General features: G+C 38.4%; 2 protein-coding genes across 2 annotated transcripts in view; one reads left to right on the forward strand and one right to left on the reverse strand.

Annotated features, from left to right (window-relative positions):
- The window catches only part of LOC131989913 (zeta-sarcoglycan-like), a 60,687-nt gene extending 45,708 nt beyond the window's left edge, over nt 1-14,979 (reverse strand). The window contains exons 1-2 of the mRNA XM_059355271.1: nt 14,638-14,979; nt 489-683 (exon numbers count right to left, since the gene is read on the reverse strand). Coding sequence (XP_059211254.1) covers nt 489-683; nt 14,638-14,676 — 234 coding nt within the window. The 5' untranslated portion in view covers nt 14,677-14,979. The remainder of the gene's footprint in view (nt 1-488; nt 684-14,637) is intronic.
- A 2,768-nt stretch (nt 14,980-17,747) lies between these two features.
- On the forward strand, nt 17,748-21,343 carry dctn6 (dynactin subunit 6). The gene is made up of 7 exons (XM_059354951.1): nt 17,748-17,875; nt 18,116-18,180; nt 18,278-18,383; nt 18,473-18,561; nt 19,470-19,517; nt 20,604-20,746; nt 20,862-21,343. The coding sequence occupies exons 1-7, from the start codon at nt 17,841-17,843 to the stop codon at nt 20,958-20,960; spliced, it is 585 nt and encodes a 194-aa protein (XP_059210934.1). The 5' UTR covers nt 17,748-17,840; the 3' UTR covers nt 20,961-21,343.
- Nucleotides 21,344-23,845: the final 2,502 nt, after the last annotated feature.

The following is a 23,845-nucleotide window of genomic DNA, read 5'->3' on the forward strand; positions in this document are numbered from 1 at the left end:
GTTACAGCTACAAGAGTAGCCATTAGCGCATCAACGCTAACTCAAAACCTTTATTTTAGCTCATTTAAAAATCTCATTTAAGTATATTTGGAAGATACAAATACACTGATTGAAACAATGAGACTTACCAACAATAATTATTTTTGCACGACAATGACATTTATCTTTCTTCTTTTGTGCACAATGAGATATTGTTTGAACAAAAAATAGGTAAGAATTGTTCCATCGTTCATCGTTATAAATTGATCATTTTATTATTAATTTGACACAGGGGCAACAGCAGGGGCCAAAGGCTTCTTCACAGGGGCAGTGGCCCCTGTAGGCCCCTGTGTAGAACCGCCACTGGTTGATACAACTGTAGTGTCACGACAATTTGCAACAAACAGCAGCTACTGTAAAGCTAGTTTACTCATGAATATATTGCATATTATTACGTTAACACTCCACCAGACTCAGCTTTACTATGGCTGATGGCGTGCTGTACTCACCACTGAGAAATTCATGACCTTTATGATCCAGACAGTGAGGGCCAGGTTAACGATCATGGTGACCAGCAGCAGCAGCAGGAAGAAGTAGAGGCATCGTTTCCTCCAGCCGTACAGACCCACCGGGTACACGGCACCACAGCCGGGTCTCTGGAGGTGCAGGGACTGGGACGCGAGGATAAACTGCTCCTGGGTAATCTGGAAAACACACACACACACACACACAGGAGCTTTTATGTTCGCTGGCTGTTGTTAGAATAATTCTACGTTGTTTAAATGAAATGATTACTCTGCTTCTTTCTGTGTCTCTCTTTTTGTATTTGTTGTCTGTCTCCACGGCCATCGAAGGTCACTATGCATGCGTAATTCACTAAACCTTGGTAGTATCTATCTCTATGCATTTATATATTAATCAGGCAATATGATTGTGATACAATGATTATGTTTGTGTGTTAATGTTGGTTTAGAAACTGTGATTACTTTAATTACATATATTCCATTTGCTTAAACTGATTAAGATTCTATAAATCACAAAGAATATTATTGTCTGTTTTATATTTTTTATATTTTAAATGTATATCTCTGTATAGAACATAACAAGGCAGAATGTTTGTCATAACAAGTTTGTTAGCAGGTCAGGACACGGCCTTGTTGTTGTTGTTGACGTGTCCCTGTATTGATTAAGACTGGCGAATCAGCGGACGAAGAAGGCAGAACTTCCTGGAAGAAATCTACCATCATGTTATAATAACCATTGTTAGTTTTTACTGGGGGTTCAGGGGGAGAGACGAGGTTCAGACTTCATGACCTGTAACCCGTCTGTGTGTAACAGGGACATTTAAAAAGTGAACCCAGAGCTCTGTAACTTCACATTTCTTGACGTATTGTAATAAACTTTTGTTAAACTGAGAACTTGGACGCCTCCTTCTCATCCTTTCCCCATCAAACGATCTGCGCAGAGAAAATGAGGTGAGGATTTTGGTGTTGGAGTCAAATAATATAATTCATAATAAGGTTTCCTCATGCAATTTTTTCTAACACTGTCAAGAATATATTCATTCCATAGAAGCAATAACATATTGTTAGTGGGTATTACCTTGCAAGCACCACTAAAGATGACTCCGGGCTGAGGCATGGCTGGATAATCTTACAGTTTTTGAGAAGTGGTGCTACTAGTATAAAGAACAAAAGGTGAGAGCATGACATGAAAGCAAGCTGGGGTATTACTACAGCCTGGAATATCAATGATTGGTCATTAAATGGGGTGAGAGGGGGACATTTCAATTTGTAATACACTGATTTAAATTGGGGAATTTCAGGGAAATTACTATTTTCCATAGTTTGCAGGTTTTGTAATAACATACTTGGTACAGCTGCTCTACACACTTTTAGAAATTGAACCGGTAGCAGGGTAATTTATCAAGGTCTGTAGGTGACTATTTTATAAGAAGAGGTAGCAAATTGGAGTGCACAGTTTTTAAAATAAAGACGGTGTATTTCATTCAGCAGGGAGGGGAATCATCAGTGAAGATTCATCGTTCAGGAGTTGGCGAGGGAATACAATAAAGCTGTTTAAATTGCATGTTTATACTTCTTTGTTAGGTCAAACAGACATCTATATACAAATCTCCATACTTTTAAGTAATAACAGTGATTTACCATCTCAATTCCAAGTAGTTTCAGGACGTACTTTGCTCCTGTCACATTTTACTCATAAATCATAAATAAATTAAAATACGCAAGTTGAATTTCTCATCATTATTTCTTCACCACCTCAAGCAAGCATAAGAACTTTGATGCGCATTTTCAAAAGTTTTTTTCAAATTTTGGTTTTTCTATCAAGCTTTTCTCATGCAAATCTTCAAAATATGCGTAGAAATGTATTGATGGAAACACGGCTACGGACAGTTTGGCATACTGTACACGATTTGTTCAAGAATTGTAGAAACTTTTAAAATCTAACAATAATTTCTGTTTTTACAGTTTCAGAGGGATTACATTTTTTTTTTCTAAAAGATGCCTTCCAAAGAGTTAATGGTAGTTACAGTCCTCGACATTTCTGCTTATATTCATGAAGTTTATTACAAGTTTACAAATGTTTAAAAAAAAAACCAACAGATTAATACCTGTGTTCACAAATAAAATCACCATAAACAACAACAGCTTCCTGCAGCTGACCTGTTCACCACTCCCTCTGGATAAGATATTTATAATGTTACTGCCCATCAACCTTTTACGTCAGGGGTCCCCAAACTTTTTTCGGTGGGGGCCACATCAACTTTTCTTTCTGTGATGGGGGGCCGGGGTCAGTCTATAACAGGAAATGATACGGGCCAAAGTGACCACCAGTGTTATTGTGTAAATATAATGATCATTTGTTGGCCTTGGCACCACCTGTTGGTTTGCAAAAAAGTAATAAAAAGTCTTCACATGTTTATTTGAAGTACCACAGATATTCCTTTTATTTTGTAGAAAATAAAAACACAAGCTGATGCCAGTTAACAATGATTTTGTAACAGGTACAGGTGAAAATAGATTCTGCATTCAGAATCTATTTCCCGTTTCCACATTTTGTTGACCGACTCTCTTCCGTTAGCTTGCCTTGCCCGCAAAAACTTACGGCTTGGCATCACGTACATCAGAATATACCATTGTGTGAGGGGGTGAAAATGAGCTACTACTGTAAATAATTCACAACTAAGGTCAATTTTAATTAGAATGCCTACCTTAATCATTATATGTGGATATTTTATAAATAAATATATAATAAATGTATGTTTAGAGGGATTGTTTGGGATAGTTAAGTTGGCCACTCCAATTGCTTTGGCAGGCCGAAAGTGGCCCGTGGGCCGTAGTTTGGGGACCCCTGTTTTACGTGATTACATTTAAAGTGCACTGAGCAGGCTTAATGGAGCCATGTCCAGCAGAAGATGTTAAACTGATGGAGACAGTTGCCACTGGCAGTCGGTCCACGGTGACTTCAGTAAAGGACATCTCCACAGCCCAGGCTTTACGCTATGAAATTTCACATTATGAGCAAATTACAGGCTGCTTTTCTTCCACTCGGTACGAATGAAAACAGGAGGTGGATTAGGAGAAAAGAGGGTCAATTTGGTGCCAGAGAAATGTTCTCCACTCTGGCTGAGTAACTAAGTGCCTGCCAGCCACAGAGAAGCCGCTACAAGCGAGCTCTGATCTGAGATCAGAGAGGATGATGTCTGTCAAGTGCGGTCGTCCAGGCGAGGGCGAGCGGTAGCTGTTCTCCAGCCGATCGTGACTGCGGGCTGACAGTGTGAAACTCCTCATCACAGGGTGCGAGGCTGGCTGAGCTCTGAACTCTTCTGTTCAGCTGTTGTTGGGATGAATTCTTACTGAGGCTGCCCGCCATCCCACCCTCCTGCATAGATAATGCAAAGAGCAAAGCTAGAAAAAATGTCCAGCAGCAGCAGCAGAATGGTTTATTATGTCCAATTATGTCAAAGATTTTATTTTTAAAGATCCTCATACTTCCAAGGAGAAACTATTAATTCATCATGCCAGTATAAAATGTTTTAGCTGCCTGAAACACTAATCTTTAATAGACACACCTGAGCACAGTTTCCCAGTGGGACCCCAGAAGTGTAATGTATGCATAACTCAAGTCAGAATCCATGCCCCACATGCTTTATTCACACTCAGCATGCCATTAGCATAGGACACTGATGGCAGGTATCATTAGATTGTGTGTTTTCCTGACAGGGTTTCATTAGCTGTGGCAGAGAAGGAAAAGAGTCTTTAGCTCAGCAAGCTAAAGACTTTCTCCAAGAGCAACTAAATGACTTAAAGCAGGTTTAAATAGAGGCAGGAGCTGCATCCTATGTTTCTGCTACCTCAGCTGCAGTTAACTTGCTTACAAAAAGCATCATTTTTAATAACAAGGACACAAAATCTCAGCCTGTGATTGTTGCAGTAAGTCACGGGCTAGTGATAATAAAACTTAGACACTGGATGTGTTTTTGTAAAACAGTGAACATCAGGTCGCATGTGGTAAACAACTAGTGCCACAAATAGTCATACGTCCTTCATATCACCAGGAATTCATAGGAGCACCTGCATTTTCAGATACTCAACAAAAGCAGAAGCTAATGGCAAAAGTGAGTCAATCTCCATAGACTCCTATGTTAAAATGACTTTAAAGCAGAAATAAACATGTTTACAGTCTGTCAAGAACAACCAAAGTTGTTTTTTGCACCAGTGTCCCCACTCATGACAACTGTACAGGGGGTGAAGTTTTATAGAGCCTTCCTCACAAATAAAAAGGACTGAAGTTATGAATAATTAAAGGTGTGGTCGCTTTGAGTGACAGGTGGGTGCTTTCACAGGTGGCAATTCTCAGAAACCAGGCTTTATTCAGCCAGCCCCCAAACCTAAAACATTTCAATATACTCAAATGTTAAGACCAAGAAAGGTAGCAAATTCTCACATTGGAGAAACTGTAACCAACTGCAGTTTAAATTTTTTGCTTGAAAAATAGACACTGTGATTTTCATTCTTTTTTTGCAAATAAATGATGTTTCCCTTCATGTTGTCAGCGAGAGACATGTCACCCAACAGACGGTGAAGCTAAGAGATGTTCACCTGCATATAAAGCCTGTTAAAAATTCTGCAGTTTCTCTTTAAATGATCATTATTACAATAGATGCCAAATTATTTTCTGTTCACTAGTTGATTACACAACTAATTGTTGCAGCTGTACATAGATCCATCGAGAGCTGAAAAGATAAGTTGATTAATATGATTTGACAATCGAATACTTATTGCATTGATTGTGTCCAACAATGTCTTTGGCTTTAGATTGTTGGTTGGACAATATAAGCTATTCCAATACATTGCTTTGGATTCTACGACCACAAATTTACCTTAAGAAATAAAATCAAAACTTCAATAAGATTTGCTAAATATTTTTGCTTAGGTTGAGCTTTGAGTTTACTGGTCTACTATTTTAATAAAAATTGATATAATGTGCGTCTGTGCACTGAAGCCTATATCGACATTCAAGTTGAAACAATTCATTAAGTAATCAGTCGACTGAAAAATAACCAGCAACTATTTTAATAATAGTCATTTGTTAGCGAACAATCCATTGTTCCAACTTCTTAATTTTGAGGATTTATTGATTTTCTTTGATTTATATGATAGAAGGTCTGTATTTTTGTATCTTTTGACCTGCTGATTGGGCATTAAAACAGACAACTAATCAATCAATCAAAAAAAAATTTGACAGTAGTCAATACAATAGACAATAGTTCATTACAGACCTAACGGACACAGTTCCTTTGAAGGGCCTGATTGATTGGACAATCTCTAAACCAAAAGAGAAATAACACTGGGTAATGCACTTCAAACATGGTATCTATGGGTCTTGCACAGCTTCACAACTTAATCCACTCTTTAAATGACTGTTTCCTTGGACGAATAGTTTAGGTCACATCTGCCAGCAGTGGCAGATGTCTCACAAATGGATGTTGCGACTTTGCAGCAAATACAAATGACCCATATCGCTGGCCTAGAAATGTCAGTGATTCCAATTTAACCAGTGATACAGCTGAGGGACAAGAGCATTATGAGAGGTGCTTACACAAAGGCTGAATATAAACTCTCAATGCAGTGTCACAGAAGACTTTCCAAACAATGTTCACTAAAACCATAAACTGCTAATCCTCTTCAAGACATCTCTAACATTACACCCAACTGGAATTGGAGATATTCAAAAGTACACACATTGAAGAAAAAACTGTTTAAAAACCAATCTTTTAGCCTACAGCCATGCCCCTGCTGGACAGATTCAGTCTATTTTCAATCCACTGTTGCTAGGGGAAACTTCTGCACTTGTAATTTCTATGGCAACCCACTGTTCCCAACGCTAGTGGATCCTGTGATTTCTTTGCAAGAGTTTTAATGCATATATTACTCTGGTCGAGTCATGCCTCCTAAAGCTTGGTTATTCACAGAGCAAATGCAGGAGTGCATAGTGGCTGGGCATTTTGTCAATCTGTCATTTCAGCATGCCGGTCACAGCTGACTCTCACAAACACGCCGGACTGGACTGATCGAGATGTCCGACCGCGGCGGCTATGAGAAACAACTTTGACTTTTCAGAAACAAACTATTGATTACAAAGTGAGCTGTGGAGGCATACCACGCTGTGTTGAATCCCATTTATCAGTTCATGACAGCTTTAGGTCTGACATACAACACTTTAGATTGTTGAAAAGCAGAGTGGCATAAAAAACGTCCTTATTGGTATGTATGTCTACTCAATGGATCCCCATTAGCCACTATCAAGGTAGCAACTACTCCTCCTGGCGTCCACAAGTAATCAAAAACGTAATAATTAATAATTTTGCCCTTTAACTGGTGCAACTAAAGAAACAGTCCTGATAATAATTAGAAATTAGAATCAGTTGCCAGTTAAAGGTCACAGCAGCGACAGATGACACTTAGTTGGCAATGGTGATGCAACTGTCTGGGTCCAGACAATAAATAAGTATAAATTTCTTACCAACTTCATTTACCGATATACCCAACCAATAAACTGTTAAAATCCTATATAATTAAACTGAGGATAGTCAGAAAAACTAGCAGTGATACATATGCCAATCATTGGTCTACGGCCATATTCACTTGACTAATTGACCATCAAATAAGATATAATTTTGGCATGGTCAGACTGGGGACCCACAAGCAGTCACAAGACACATTAAAGGGTTCATAAGATGATTAGCTGGGTAGGATATAAGAAAAAAATATTTTACCTACACAAAGTGATTTTAGTCACTTTGTGTGATTTTAAGAAAGTTAGCAATTTTCCCTAATCTTGTTGTGAAATACTAGCCTGGCTAACCAGCCATTCATTCCTCCGTAGAGGATGCGTGGTTTACGATCCTCCAGAGCCGTTTATTGGGCGATATAAATGTCTATCATAAGCGTCTGTAGGTAGCTCTTAGCCAATCAGATCAGTTATACCAGATGACGTATGTAGAGAGACAGAAATTCGAGCAAGAAGATGACTGATGTTTACATAGCCAGACTAGCCCATCTCTACTTTGGGAGTAAAATGCTCAATTCTGCTTCTGCAACGTTTTTCTGCAGCATGTTCTGACTCTGGCTGCTCTGTAGTTTCAGCTCATAGTCTACTGGCAGTGTATCAGTGTGTGTGTGTGTCTGTGAGAGAGTGCTGCTTGCTGCTTTGCTTCTCCAGTTCTCGATTTCTGCAAGATTCTTTATTTTTACGCCTTATTCCCCCCTCATGTCATTCAGTCACACACATCCACTGATTTTATGGTCAATAGACGAGCTGCTGCTGGTCTCTGGGGGCTCCGCTGTCCCCCGGCTCGTAGCCAGATCACCGTGGTTACAGCAGTGAGTGGTAGCGAGGCTAGTAGCGGGGCTAGTTGGTAGATTAGGCTTTTGCTGAAGCAAAGCTAAAACATCCTTTTGGTGGTGATAAAGGAGTGTAAAGTCAAACGTTGTTCTTCTTTTAAAATAAACTTGGGCTCTAAACTATCTAGAACACAATCGAAAGAGAGCTTTGCGTCTGCTGCAGCCATGTTGGATCCGTAAAAAAAATACAAAAGTACAAGCTTCCGTGTGTCTAGTAGTACGCGTCATCGTCTTGCCGTCACTCCCCGTTCTGTGATTGGATCCCTAAAACAGGGCTAAGAATCTGCCAGAGACACCAGACCCTTTCGCAGTTCAAAAAGAAATCAAGCGTGCAAGGCAGTATGGGTATACCCAGGCTAGTGAAATACAGTCATTTTACCTGTTCTTCAGATCCCTAGAAATTACTAAAAGCAAACAATCGAGGGGGAGAAAACATCTTGAGGTCAGAGGTCAAGGACCCCCTTTGAAAATGGCCATGTCAGTTTTTCCCTTGGTAAAATTTAGCCCAAATTTGGAGCATTATTTTTCGTTTTAGCATTAAATCTTATAGATCTACTAGTTTAAATGATAGCAGTATCTTAGCTCTAGATTAGAAATGAGCATCTGAGAGAAAAAAAGTGAGTAAAAAGTTGAGATGGCTCGCCAGCGAGCCTGGGGAACACTAAGGGGTTAATAACGTTAAAGTCAGTTGCTTCCCTTATTAAAATAATGTCTTGTTACATGTTGTAGAATTTAGGACTCTGAGAAGGAATGAAGCTGCTTAACCCTTTATCAGGCGAAGAACCGTATTTGGTAACTTTAGCGGATATCCAAAATAAAAAATAAAAACATTTAGAGAAAAAAGTTGCAAATTTACTAGATTAAAGTGGCAGATCTACAAGAAAAAAAGTCGCAGATTTAAGAGAAAGAAGTGGGGGGAAAAGCAACCTATTTTCGAGCAGATTTGCCACTTTAAATCTCGTAAATCTGCGACTTTTTGTCTTGTAGATTTGTCATTTTAAATCTTGTAAATCTGCGACTTTTTCGAGCAGATTTGCCACTTTAATCTAGTAAATTTACAACTTTTTTCTCGACCCCATTTTGATATCCACTGAAGTTACCAAATATAGTTCTTGGCCTGATAAAGGGTTAAAGCAAAGGGCATTCCACTCCTTATTAAAGTGAAAGAGTTTTTAACCTGGACCATATTTTTTTACTGTTTTTATGTCTAAGTGACTAATGGGAACAACAATCTTGTGTTGTTAACTGTCAACAATTGTGTCACAGCAACCACAGGAATACTGTTAGTCTCCAGAGCTTTGCAGCCTTGCAGCAGCTGGCTCGCCTTTCTCTTTCTCTCTCGACTATCCACGCTTCAATTTCTTAGGAGCTCTTCATCCATATACTCTGGCTCAAATAAATAAGGGCGGTCATCCACATAGCTGAAATCAGCTAAATATTCAGCCTTTTGGATAACACGAAGCTTAGCTTTCTGTACTCTCACACACATTCCCACCATTGTGTTGTGGGAGCAGCAGGTCGCCTCTCATCAGGTTTTAAAACATGACTTCATCTTGAGCGAGACTTGGTGAGACACAATAACAAACAGGCGGGATCAATCGAATGGTAAAATGTTTCATTTTATTATAGTGTCCTAAATGTTGTCAGTCACTTTTAAAATAGAAATCTCAGTATCAGTGCGCAATTGCTCCAAATGATCACATTGCCGACTGTAGATCTCTCACTCAATACTGGACCAATATCATACAATGTTATCCCCATTAGTCAATTAGACAGAAAACCAGTGGCGGTTCTTGACCAGTGTTACTGTGGGGACCAAGGAGGGGCCAGTGTTTAATCAGAGGGGCACATTAAAAAACGGCAAAGATGATATTTAAGCATTCAAAACCTTTATTTTATTTAAACTTATTTAAAAATCTCATTTAAGTATATTTGGAAGATGTAAATACATTGATTGAAACAATGAGACTTACCAAGAATAACAACTATTTTTGTACGACAATGACATTTCTAATTTTTGTGCACAATTACTTTTTTATTTTCAAAGTGCAGTAAAGTGAGAATGATATATATATAGATATATATATATTCCACAGTTAAACTATTGTACAATGTACACATTCTGGGTTCATTTTGAGTACAATGAGATATTGTTTGAGCAAAAAAATAGGGAAGAATTGTTCCGTCTCTCATCTTTACAAATTGACAGTATATGGGTGTCTTCAGACAAGGGAAACTTTAATAATTCTGAGAACCTCCCTTTTTAAAACAGTTCAAAGACAGTGTATGTTATGTTGAATCTGATTGGGGTTTGGGATATTGGATAGGATATCAACTGATAAATTCTTGGCCGATAATGGGACATTTTTATGGCATTATTATGACAACAAAATTATGGCAGATAAATTATATGTCAATTTTGCGACATTGCGACACAGTAAGTGGCAGTATGCACCTTTAAAGTTGCTTTGCAATCGGCCAATAAAAACGCATTGAGTATACATTGACACGTCTGATTTGACAGATTATTTAAAAGCATTTCATTTGAATTTTTAGGCAAAATGCTCAACAAAAGCCAAACAATGGTTGTCAAGTTTTTGAGGTACTTTACTTGAAAATAAATAATTTGAAGAGTCTCTTAGTTTTTGTTGTGTTTGAAATAGTGGCGTTGGTTACGTCTGAGCTATGAAATATTAAATAATCTAACATTGCTCACTACATATTAAGCTCTCTTGCCCTCATGTGTGCATTAACTACCAGTTCTAAACATCTTATAAAAACTCCAATCTACAAAAACGTGAAATTATTGGTTAATCTTATTGGTATCAGCTATGAGAACCAGGTAGTTTCGTATTGGCTGAAAAAAACAAACATATTGTGCATCCCCAAAAATAATGTTAATGATACTTTTGACAACTGTATCACATGAAGAATAATTCACTGCTCAAACTTCCCATTACAAAGTATTTTTTTCTCTCCACTGAGACAGCCCAAATGAGAACACTTTTTTTCCCAGTCCAACAATTAGTGTCTGAAATCCAAAAAAGCTGGTTTAGGGGTTAGGGACAGTTCAGGCAGTTGTGCAGCTCTAAATGTTAAAAATATGCTCAAGTATGCTTGAGACAAACGTCAACAGATTATCACGAACAGATGGTTCTGAAATCTACTCAAAGCTACGGATGGTTTACCTCCTACAGCCCTGATTACATGTAGTTTCTATTAATAGAAACTTAACACCTCCGCAGTAACTTGCTTCACTGAGGTACAATAAGCTATAAAAACTGCTATCTCTGTCGAGCTGCGCTGGAAAGCTCAATTTGGATTTGTAGCACATTTATCTCTGCATATGCTACTTTATCAATTCCCTTTAAGTGAGTGCTGAAATCTGACTGTGTCACTTTGCTTTTTGCTGGGCTGGGGGAGGGGGGGGGGCTGTCTCAGAGCTTTGACTACAGATGTTACAGCTGGATCCAGCCAAAGCCAGCAATTACCCAGCAGTCCCCTACCCGCTGCCAGCACGCCTCATCTTCACCAATTAGCGTAGAGGGTGATATTCTACATGCTGTTTTGATCAAACAGTGACATGCTGCAGAGGCAGCAAAATGCAGCCGAGAATCCCCTAATGAAAGAAAATGAGACGTTATTAATGCTTGATAATGTTAATCAGCAAATCGGCGAGCGTTCTCTCACTCAGCGGTGCCACGGGAGTCCCACAGGGCTGCCTCAGCTGGAGGTAAGAAAACATTTGAGATGCACTAATGACTGTAAAGCCTGTACTCATCCATCCCGCGTATGATCGCTGAGGCAGCAACAGGGAAGAAGGGATGGACACAATCATGCTACAAGTCTGTCATACAGTATCAAAGCACCTATTCATTTCGCTCCTGTGCGCTTTTCAGTTTGACAGAAAGTCCAATCAAAGAGACAGATAAGCCTGAATACACAACCGTAACGGGCAAAACCAATTATACTTCTCAAATGTGCAACTCAGTGCATTGATGTAACCATTTCACATTTTTTAGATGAGACAATCAAACATGTGAGTGAGGTTGCTGCTGTCAATAGTCGCTCCACTTAGATGTGAAATCCAATTTTTGTGGCTCCATCATCTCTGGTGGAGTTACAATAGCAGTGGAGCTCGTCAATGGCTTCACATTCTGCAGAGTGGTTGCCCTTTATGCATGGATGGCCGAGCATTTCCGTCTGCTGAAGGCAACAAAGGTAACCCTACTGTAAGTGTGAGACCTGCGGGATCAAAGATCGCTGATAAATCCGCCACAAGAAAAGGTCACAGCTGTTCAATCAGAGCACACAGACAACAAGGCTGAACTTTACCGACGGGTAAAAGAATTTCCTTTTGCTGCTACATGCAGCTCTGCTTTTGATGACATTTTCCTGAAAAATATTTGTACTTGGCAACACAAAAGTGTGCAACAAAATTCATTGGCACCACTGACCTTTTTCATGATTTATTGACAGGGTTGGGGAGTAACTGGATTTGGGCGATATGGAGAAAATCAAATCATTATTTGAAAGTATTATTTAGCACTGATTTTCATTGTTTGTCTATTTTATTTATTACCTCTTAGTGTTGTTAATCTGCACTGTATTGTTACTGCTGCTGGATACCTGAATTTCTCCATGGGTATGAATAAAGTACCAATCTTACCTCAATATGGTATTGCAGGGTTGACTATTGGAGCTTTCACAAAATATTTACACAATAAGATTTTTTAATAAACAATCATCATTAATGTAAGTCATAATGCAGCCTTTAAAACAAGGAACAGTGACGATATTAATATATATTACAAACTCTAAGACGACACCTAGTCTCATATCACGATACCATTGATATAATATCAATTTATTGCCCCGCCCTAAACTGAATAAAACTCATGGGATTACATTTTTAAAATACAAAACATGAGTAACTGTATTCTGTTACATTTTCAGATTAGATTGGTGGTAACTTTAAAAATAGATTACTTTATAAATGCCAAGAAGGTTATGTTTAGGTTTGTGTGTTGGTCTGCAGGATTATGAAATAACTACTGGCCTGATTTTTTATAAAACTTGGTAGAAGGGTGTAGCATGGGCTGAGGATGAACCTATTCAATTTCAAAATCAAAGGGAGGATGCACAAATTATTTTTAACTTTTGTTAATAATGCGAGATAGGGCATGGCGTTGGCATGGTTCAACGCTGTTTGAGTTTGTTTTATTTGCTCCGGGGCTGAGCCATGTATCGTTTTGTTATGTGGATATCCTGAAGAGAGATTCAATATCGTCAAAGATTTTTGATCATGATGCATCAAGCATGTTGTCTTTTGCTGGTTTTAAAGGCTACATTACAGTTAAATGTTATTTTCTGAAGTTACCAAATAAAAACTGACTCTCTTCTCATAGAATCATGCAAAAGCACGGAGTTAACAGATGTGCTCATACGCATATAAAACAACTAATTGATGAAAGAAATCAAGCCCAAAACAATCAGTTAGTCGTGAAGAGGGGGCAGCCCTAAGTGGAATATGTTTTAAAAGTAACACGAACACTGTTTATTTTAGTCGGCAGCTGGTTTTGTCAAGTCTCTGAATGTTTTCAGCTCTGTCAGGTCCTTCCTCTGTGTTGATGAGGCTCTGGCAAGGGGAGAAGACGACAAACTGCTGATGTAAACAGACAGACACTTCTCCACAGTACACTAGCTTTCCTTGCTAATCCCTAGCAAATCCTTGGAGAGAGCAACGGGGCCATTTTGGACAGCACCCCATAGGCGTCATTTGCATTCATCAGTCGAACGCACAGGGGAAGTGCGAGACTGAACGGAGCACTATCAACAAAAATAATGCCACAAAGCATTCTAGACAAAGCCTCTGTTTTAATTAGGGAAGATACAAAAAACACCTTCTCCAAATTGTTTTAGCTGAGAGACAAAGTTGCAGACTTGTCACTAAGTGGGAAGTGCAGGATCAGCTCAGAACCAGAGTGAGCAGGAGTGATTTCTTGACTGATAAGTGTGACTTAACCACTAAGCCCAGAGCTCTCTCTCTGTGTGTGTGTGTGTGTGTGTGTGTGTGTGTGTGTGTAAGGGGCCAGTGGATGGACTTGAGTGCACAGCCAAACAGTAGCTCTGCTGTGTGGGTTTCTGACTCGGAGCTGCTTCTTGCACTGCAGCACGGAGACAAGATGCACATACTGTACCCAGAGGTTACTGCCTCCCCTGCTAGACTGGAATGATAATGAGAAAGCATGCAGGCAGAATATTCATAGGCTGTCACATTACTGTGATTTTTTGAAGAGGAGAATGCATAGAATATGAGGTATAGTGCAAGAGGGAGATATGTAAAAGAAGTCCAGGAGGTGCTTGATCAGGTGAGTGGTTATTAATCATCATTTTGCTGCCTGGAGAGAGATGCAACCGCAGCAACACCACGGACAGTTGACATTTATTTTCAATTAGCCTGGATTTTAAAATAGCACAATTGAAGCAGTGGGTGCACCTGTTGCACACTGCCAACTTAAGTTTGGACTGCTGAATAAAACAACAGGAGATAAATAATTCATGAGTACATCAAATAACCTCCTGTCCTGTAAAGGAAGGTTAGTAAAACTCACTTCCCTGCTGCATAATGAGACGGACGTGTCAAACTGTTCCCCCAATTCACCAATAAACTTGTCAGTTTCGGTTAAAATTACATTAAAAATGCACTTTTTCAATAGTGTTAGCTTACCTTCAGCGTCTCTATGTCGAGAGTAGCCGACTGCTCCATGTTACAGTCTCATTTGTCACAGTTACATATTTCCACAAAGTTGAAACCAGCTATAGCCGCACGAAATTCAGCGTGCTGCGCTTCCACGCTCCCATTCAGAAAAAAAATACAGTTTTCCAATGGTTGAAACAAGTCGGAAATTGTTTTCACGACATATTAACTGTACTTTTATGATATTTTTTAAGCCGTGTCGTGCACCGTAACTAGTGTTAAATAAATAAGACACGCAGGTTCAGGTGCTTCCTTCCTTCCTTCCGCTGCTCACTTTACGGTCAAGGAGCTGATGAGACGAACCGCTCTCCCTCAAAACTCAAACCGCCATCAAGCCAGACAGGATGAGGAGAGAAACTTCCGGTGATGCATTTCACAATAAAGATCAAAAAGGTGAGTTTAGACCATAGACTGTATATAAATGGTTTACACATCCCAGTGGTCGAAGATGTATTTATTTATTTATTTTTATTACGTGTACATTATTATGGCAAATATCACAAATCAAAAACAGCTTCAAAATATATATATTTTTTTATTTATTAGTTATTCCTGAAAAAGTTATTTATTTTAATAATACATTCCAGTCAATGTTTCTCTTTTTTTAGGCCTATTTATTCAGTACATCGTCACACTGTTAAAATAATAGCCATTCTTCAGTCATTTTTTGCAACCATTTTTTTTTTTGCCTAAATCATCTCCTCATGACGCCGGCCACCTATGGAAAAATCTCCTACATCCTCAGTTGATCAGATCATGTGATTTTACCCCTTTAAGATAATGGCCTATGTCAAGTGTGTGACTTAAGCGGATTTATTATGCTTAAGTCAAAATAAAATGTGAATCAGGCAATTTTTTGAACATGCCTTTGTGACTTAAGCAAGAAACGGTAACACTTTATTTTGAAGGTGTCTACATAAGAGTGACATGAGTGTGTCATAAACATGACATGGGATGTGTCATGAACATTTATGACACTTTGAAGTAACATTAATGCTCATGATACTTGTCATGTCATGTTTCTGACAGGCTTGTGTCACTCTTATGTAGACACCTTCAAAATAAAGTGTTACCATATCTTGCTTAAGTCACAAAGGCATGTTCAAAAAATTGCCTAAGTCATTTATTTCTCTTAAGTTACATCATTTACACACAGTGTTATTACTATGCCAATAGCCATCCTTTGTTACATCCTTTTTGAGTGAAATGATCAATAAATGTCATATGTTACACCTTTGGTGAAGTTTTTTGTGTTTCCTGCAAAACTTGAAAAAAATGAGTTAGGTGATTATTTTAACAGGGTGACGACATCCTAGTGGTTGAAGATGTATCTATTTTTATTATCTGTACATTATGACGGCAAATATCACAAATCAAAAACAGCTTCAAAATATATTCATTTATTTATATTTTTATTGATAATTACTAATACATTTTTCTTCTGCTATAAACATATATTAACAGTATATCTTTTAGAATGTTTCTCTTTTTTAGGTCTATTTATTCAGTACACTCAGTGTCTTCTTGTTATAAAAAAAACAAACATATATTAAACATGCATTTGTCTGCGACCCCCCAAAAAGGGTGATGTAGGCTTTACAAAGTTAACAACACAGCAAACATACAGTTGCAGTGGTCAAGAATTTCATAATAAAATTACAGGTTGTTTTACAGCTCAGTCTTAAACTAAATATCTGACTTAGCTCTCTTCTATCTCCTTAATATCACATAAACTTTCTCTGGTGTTTGGAAATCATGTCTTTGATGCATTTATTTGTTTTATTTTAACGTCATGCACATAAAATGCCCAACCCTCGTGGCTTAACAACACACCAAAAATGCAGTTTTTGTCAAGCATTTCATTACAAAATCAAAGATTGTTTAAGAGCTAATTTTGATTATTTTATATATTGCTGGGTTGCTTAAATTGCAATAATACAACATAATTATATTTTGTATTGATTATCTAAATCTGCTACTGCCCCAACAACTGGGCCCAAGATAAGTGGAAGAAAATGGATGGATGGATGGATGGATGGATGGATGGATTGATATTAAAATTAAAATAAATGTAGTGGAGTATAAAGTACAAAATTTGCCCTATTTGCAGTGCAGCAGAGTAGAAGAATAAAGTAACATGAATGGAAATGCTCAAGTGAAGACCAAGTAATTCTTTATCCTATCCAGCTCTAGTGTCTCTTATTAAACCTTGTGAATTAATAAATTTAATACAAGACTATGCCAACATATAACTTACAAAAGCTCTTTAATAAGCAGTAGGCAAACGGGACTTTCTTTATTGACAAAAAGCGACGTATATATTTTATTCTGAAACACGGTAGTGTTCAATTTCCTGTTTTGTCGTCGTGAACTATGTCTGTCTTGACACAATTCAAATCCCACTAAAATTGTGTTGGTTAAAATAACTGTTTAAAACGAGATCAAGTGGCAACAGACGCCTCTCTTATTAATATCACATAAAGAAAACTTTCTCTGATCTCTTACATAAAGGTCTATGCGTTTGGAAACAACACTTTTTTGTTGTTTTTGATTAGTCAAGCTGCCAACAAGAGACTCAGGTTATGTAGATAAATAATTAAGCAGTAGGATTTTTCTTTCAAAAGCAAATTTGTTCCCATTGATTTGTATTTGACGCACCCTGCAGGCACCATGGTGACACTGCAATAAGATTAAAATATGATATAGTGTATTGAAGGCATTATTTATTTATTTGATTACCATTGAAAAGAGTAAACGTGGATGATTTTTTTTAAAGGGGGAAATTAGCCTACTGTGATTACTGTGATTTTGTAGTTCCAGAATATTAATGATAAAATATAAGTTCTATAGCTAGATAAAATGTAAATTTATTTGTATCTTGTGGATATTGAGGATTTGCATAAATATAATAAATATAGATAAATATAAAACCAGATAGTTTGGGCAGGTATCATATACAGTCTTTAGGCAGGTTAGTTTTTCTTTTTCCTTTCCTTTTTTCTTTTTTTTTTAAACACATTACCTATTTATTGCAGTATCCTTAAAATTACAGTAGACGGCAGCAAAGTCTCAGGCTGACTTTTTTCTTTCAGGCAAACGTAATCAACCATGAGCTCCAACTCTGAACCAGGATTAATAATCAACTATCGACACATTTATTCCTCATCGCAAGGATGTCAGACGCCAAGCAAATCATGGCACAGAAAAGGTATATAACTGCATTTAATTTGGCGTTAGCCTTTAATATTTTAAGTTGATTTTAGCTCTTAGGAAATAAAAAAAACGTCATTTAGTATCATAATACTCCTTAAAAATCACGGATGGCGACACCCTTGTGCTATTTATAGCCCGCATAGACTGTAATTAATGAAATACATGATCAGCTATGTAGCTTACAGTGCATTATTGATGGAGATATTTCATCTTATCTTTGTGTGTGTCCTCGCAGTGCTAAAATTGCAGCTGGAGCTGTTGTGTGTGTTGAAAGCGAAATTAGAGGAGATGTGACCATTGGTGAGAATTTGCTTTTAACTCTACTGTAAACGCCATTTGTCAGCAACAGCCGAGTCCTTCCAGTTTTCCATTTGTATTATTATTATTTTTTTTACAGGTGCTAGAACAGTTGTCCACCCCAAAGCACGGATCATAGCAGAAGCAGGGCCTATTATCATTGGAGAGGGTAATCTGATAGAGGAGCAGGCACTTATTATTAACAGGTACAGTGTGTATCACAACATAATCATTATTATTTGGTCATAACTGTCTCACCTTATCTAACTCATTGTTGTGTATGTGTTGTCTGTAGTTATCCAGAAAATATCATGCCGGACACAGAGGGAGTGGAGCCAAAGACAATGATCATTGGGACCAATAATGTGTTTGAAGTTGGATGTGGTATCCTTTGCAATGCAAATAACTGGATAACAGAAAAAGGCATCTGGCTGCATTCAATCTTAACAAATATTACTTTATTGCAGATAGAGCTGGGCTTATGTCAGCTGAGGAGAAACAAGACATGTATTTACAGAAATACCAAACACAGTAATTTAGAAACAGTGTTGCCAACATGTAGTTTGTCCACCAGAGAGCGCTATACACCTTGGTCACATCAGAAGAGTATTATGCTGCGTTCGATTGCACTCGGAACTCGAAAAGATCCGAGTTGGAAATTCCGACTTCCTAGGTAAATGCGTTTCATTGCTCAACCTCGGAAAACATGGCCGCCACAGCAAAGTGATGTTTGTTTGGATGTCTTTGGAGCATTTAAAAATTATTCTGGGGAAGTACATCAGCTACCTGGTACAACAGACAGTTAAATGGTTGTGTCCTCTCTGGGTGGAGTTGTGGTCTGCAAATACTTAAGAGACAAAAATATAATTAAATCAATTTCCTGGATATAATAAGCAGAAGTGCAGTATAACACTCACACAAACTCTTTAATTAACAGAGTGGGAGTGCAAATACCATCACAAAGTAATCCTACACTTTTAGTCACACAAATGCTAAATTAAACGACACATAACAGACTAAATGTTGAAGATAAAGTGACTGTTTACCTCTCACGATGTGTGGCGCCATTTTGCTGTGACGTCTTTTTATATTGCCGACCTACTCGGGTTGCTTGGATCCTACCCGAATTTCCGAGTCGGAATCCCGATTTCAAGGGCCGTTCTATTGCACTTTTCCGACTCGGATGTCGGATCTTTCCGAGTTCCGAGTGCAATCGAACGCAGCATTAAACCCACAGTTACTGCCAGCTGTTTGAACTTCCCAGGTTTAAATCTTTAATGATTCTGCCACAGTTTCTCAAGCTTTGAAAATTGGAGACAACAATGTGATAGAGTCTAAAGGTAAGTACTGTAATCACCTTTAAGACTTTCTGACATATATCATCATATAGTAGATTTTCTGGACAATCAATAGAGAAACCATTTATTAAAGTTATTACTTGTTAACACAATGACGTTTTGTCATCATTGATGCAACAATTATCTTTAGATATAATGTTTCTTTAAAGCAGTTCTGTTCATTGTTTTTAACAGGAAGTGATCAGTAATCTCAAGCCTTTTTCCTGAAGGGACCCTTTTTCTATCATTGAGTTAACTGACGGCCTCAGATAAAGTGACTGCATTTTTTATCTTATATTCAATGCATAAAAATAACAGCACTGAACAAATGATAAACTGTACAATAAACCTAAATAGTGAATACAATGACTGTAGGAAGTTTGTATAAAATTTGCATATATTTCCTGAGAATATTGTGACAGAAATTAGTTGACTAAAATAAATTTAGTGTTTTTTTCCCTCCCTGACACTTGGTCATTCACCATGCCCTTATCCTGTCAAAATATTTATATGTATGTATTAAAATTATATATTTTAAATAATGATTAAAACATTAAAAATAACAATTTAATTTAGTTTTCTTCACAGAACCAAATGAAAAAAATGTTGATTGGATATAGACCAACTGAAGTAAATGTATACATAAGCCTTAATGCTATATACTCTACCAATGAACACCCCAAGTAGGCCTTTGTATATATATATATATATATATATATATATGTATATATATATATACACAATAAACAGTATGATAAAGACGATCGTTTTAATTTTTGTCTCAGTGAATATCATCGAATCAAATCAAATCAACTTTATTTATAGAGCCCTTTTAAACAGCGTTAGCTGATACAAAGTGCTGTACATGGCAGGACAGACCAACAATAAAAACAGAGAACAAGCAAAAACAACTAAAACAAAACGAGTCTCATGCTGGGTTTAAATTAGTCTTAATTTTAAAATTAATCTTAATTTTAAAAAACCACAAAGAACAAATAAATACAAATAAAACATCATTATATTGTCCAACCCTAACTTCCATATCACTTTTGTGTAAGAAAATCCATCTTTGTCAATATTAAATCCCAGCTGATCTCGGGAGAAACGTGATCCTGAGCAGTGGATGCATCATCGGAGCGTGCTGCCAGGTCAACACGTGTGAGGTCGTCCCGGAGAACACGGTTGTCTACGGTTCAAACTGCATCCGCCGTGTGCAGAGTGAAAAGCCACAGGTCAGCCTCCGCTGGTGCTTGTTTATGTCTGAGAGTCACGAAAGTTTCATTTGGCATGTGTGCAGATTGATGTAAACAGAGATGGGATTATTTATTTATTTAATGAATCTTGCAGCCTCAGACTCTGCAGCTCGACTTCCTCATGAAGATTCTACCCAACTACCACCACCTGAAGAAGACGGTGAAAGGAAACAGCACACCTGTGAGAAACTAAGATGAAGCCGGAGGGGTCCTACTTCCTGTAACCCAAAACATCTGCACACACCGACACAACACTCTCGCTCAGTTCCCTCAACTTGTACTTGCCTTTCACTTTAGTGTTGTTCTTTAAAGTTTAGCAGAATACCTCGAACATTTAAAATCACCATCATACTCTACATTTCCTCCTGCCAACATTCTTCAACACACGTGACAATTTCTGCTGTTGCACTTTTGCTTTCAGCTCCATATTTAGACTGTTTATGACATATTTTGAACCAAATTATAAATCTTTTGTGCCACTTTTATGTTAATCAATTATACTCATATATATATATTTATAATTGTTCCAATGAAAATATTGCAATAAAGATTCTAATAAAATTGAATTTAAGCTTCTCCAAGTGTTGGTTTTAAATTTCCTTTTTTTTTTTTTTTTTTTTTACCACAAGGAGGGACTATTGAGCAGCTGTTCATTCACCGTCTGTAACGTGAAGGCTTTGTTTCATCAGGTGACACAAAATATCCAATTAAAATAGCACATATTAATAAAACATCTAAAAATATCTTCAGTATCATGTTTTTGGTGCCAAAAATAGTCATAAAATCAAGTTTATGGGCTACAAATAGTCACTACAAATGAACTGGTGTCCATGAGCTGATAAAAAAGTGATGCCTGAAGAGACAAGTCTGGGTGTGGTGGACCCCATGTTGGACTGCCAGTCCCGTGTCTTTCCTCCAGGGTTTACCAAATTGGTGGCGCGGGTACGGTGGGAATTCCACACAGAGCCTGGTTTATTGTAATTGACATGGGTGTGGTTGCAACTTGCATTTCTGCTGCAGCATGGGCCTGAATAACGCCCCCCTCCTCGTGTCTGAGCCCCCTGGGTGATGCTCCCATCTGTCTTCTTGCAGATTTGGGTGCTGAAAGATGCCGAGCCAGCAGCACATCACCGTCTGAAACAAAAAGTTCCGACGCTACATCTTGCAGTTGTTTCCTTTAAACTCTTGTAGCTGTAAAACAAGCTGAAGGCAGCTGCTCTTGGTCTTCAGAGTTTAAAGGCTGTGTGGTGCTCAGTGGGCAGGGCGCTGCACCGTGCAGCAGCTCCCCGTAGGAGGCCCACAGCTGGTGTCGCACGCTGCCAATACTCATTTCAACATGTCACGGTGGAGTCCCACGAGGAGTCCACATCAACCAGGGGCTAATTATTTCAGCGGCGGAGTGCAGCCGGGGCCACGTCTAGGCTCCTTTCCGTTCTCACTTCTTCTGTTTTTTTTCCCACTACCAGCGTTTTTTATTTTGGGGTGTTGCCAAAGCGTCAGTTTACTTTAATATGACAAGGAAGACAGATGCTGGGCACAGTTGCACGGATGTGCAGAGTGACAAGGGCCTCATGGGGGGGGGGCATGTGTGGCCTTTTAATCTGCGGTGGGTTTTTAGAGAGGCAAAATGGCTATGATGATAGCAACTCATGGCAGGAATGAGAGGAAGTTCAAATGTTGTTCTATATTTGGAGGCAGTTATTTATACCTCTCCCTTACTGTACTGTTGTGAAACTAAATTATCCAGCTTCTACTCCTGAGACTTTTGTACATCGCAGTGGTATTTGCTTTTCTTTTCATAGGATTATCTCAAGTCAATATTTGGCCTTTGCTACAATATGCAGCATTCTCTGAAGAGTCAATAATATCTAATCATAAACAAAGAGAAAAGCATGAGATTTTAGTTTGTAACACAGCACTGGATACTAAGGGAGTGTGAGCGAAACACAAGTAAACTCACAATTCTTCTCCATACAGAGAGATATATCAAACTAGTGCTGCACCCAGAGAGCACAGACCTCCACCAAGGCCATGCCCTATCTCACAAGTAACAAATAATTCCTGAGAATTGGATCCATTCCTAAATGTAATGGGTTCTTCCTTGGCCCATGCTACATCCTTCCACTCAGTTTCATGAAAATCAGGCCGGTCGTTTTTCTGTTATCCGGCTTAAAAACAGACAAACAAACCAAAAGCTCACATCACATCCAGAGGTAACTTTAACTAACGTAAAATGGGGGAAAAGAAGATAAGTTCTTACCATTTGATACAATGTTATGGTCTGTGTTTCCAGCAGCACGTGCGGCTCCAGTGTGGGTGTAGTCCACCACAGTCAGTCATGGTCAAACAGGCCACCAGTTGCTTTGAGAGGATAAAGGCTTTCTGACAGCTGACCTTTGCCTCCAGGTCCACTCCACCTTTAAAAAGTGAAATGTGACCTATAGGCCGCAGTGATTTCCACTGCAATCCCACAGAAATAATTAATTTCATCACAACAGGGACCCTGAAACACTGGATGTCATGCCTTCTTAGCCATGGTAACGGCATGGCTCTGTGGATGGCAATGTCGCCCGGCTGGTGTGCCTCTTTGGTCCAGGCGGAGATATTTCAGTAACTGTTGGATGGATTGCCATGAAAATTGGTCCAGATATGCATATTCCAAAGAGGATGAATCCTAATGACTCTGGTGATCCCCTGCACTGCAAAAAAGCCAACTTGTATGTTTTGGCCTAAAACAGTGATTTAAGTTGGTAAAACTTGGAAATATAAATTATTGACATTTAGGGCAATACTGTAAGTTAGCACAACAAAGGAAGCCAGTTCTCAAAAACAAGTTTGTGAGTTGTTGTTACGTATATCTTTAACAACAAGGGATCTGCTAACTCTTATTTCTTTGTTGTGAAATTCGGTCATTAGTGAAAGCTAGCGGCTAACTGATGCTAGCGGCTAACTGATACTAGCAGCTAACTGATGCTAGTGGCACTGCTTGTTACAGCTACATGAGTAGCCATTAGCGTATAAATGCTAACTCAAAATTGTGGTCGCAACATTAGCTGACATTTCATAGCGGCGTTACAA

The sequence above is a fragment of the Centropristis striata genome, chromosome 17 (assembly GCF_030273125.1).
Source record: "Centropristis striata isolate RG_2023a ecotype Rhode Island chromosome 17, C.striata_1.0, whole genome shotgun sequence".
NCBI classification, from domain to species: Eukaryota; Metazoa; Chordata; class Actinopteri; order Perciformes; family Serranidae; genus Centropristis; species Centropristis striata.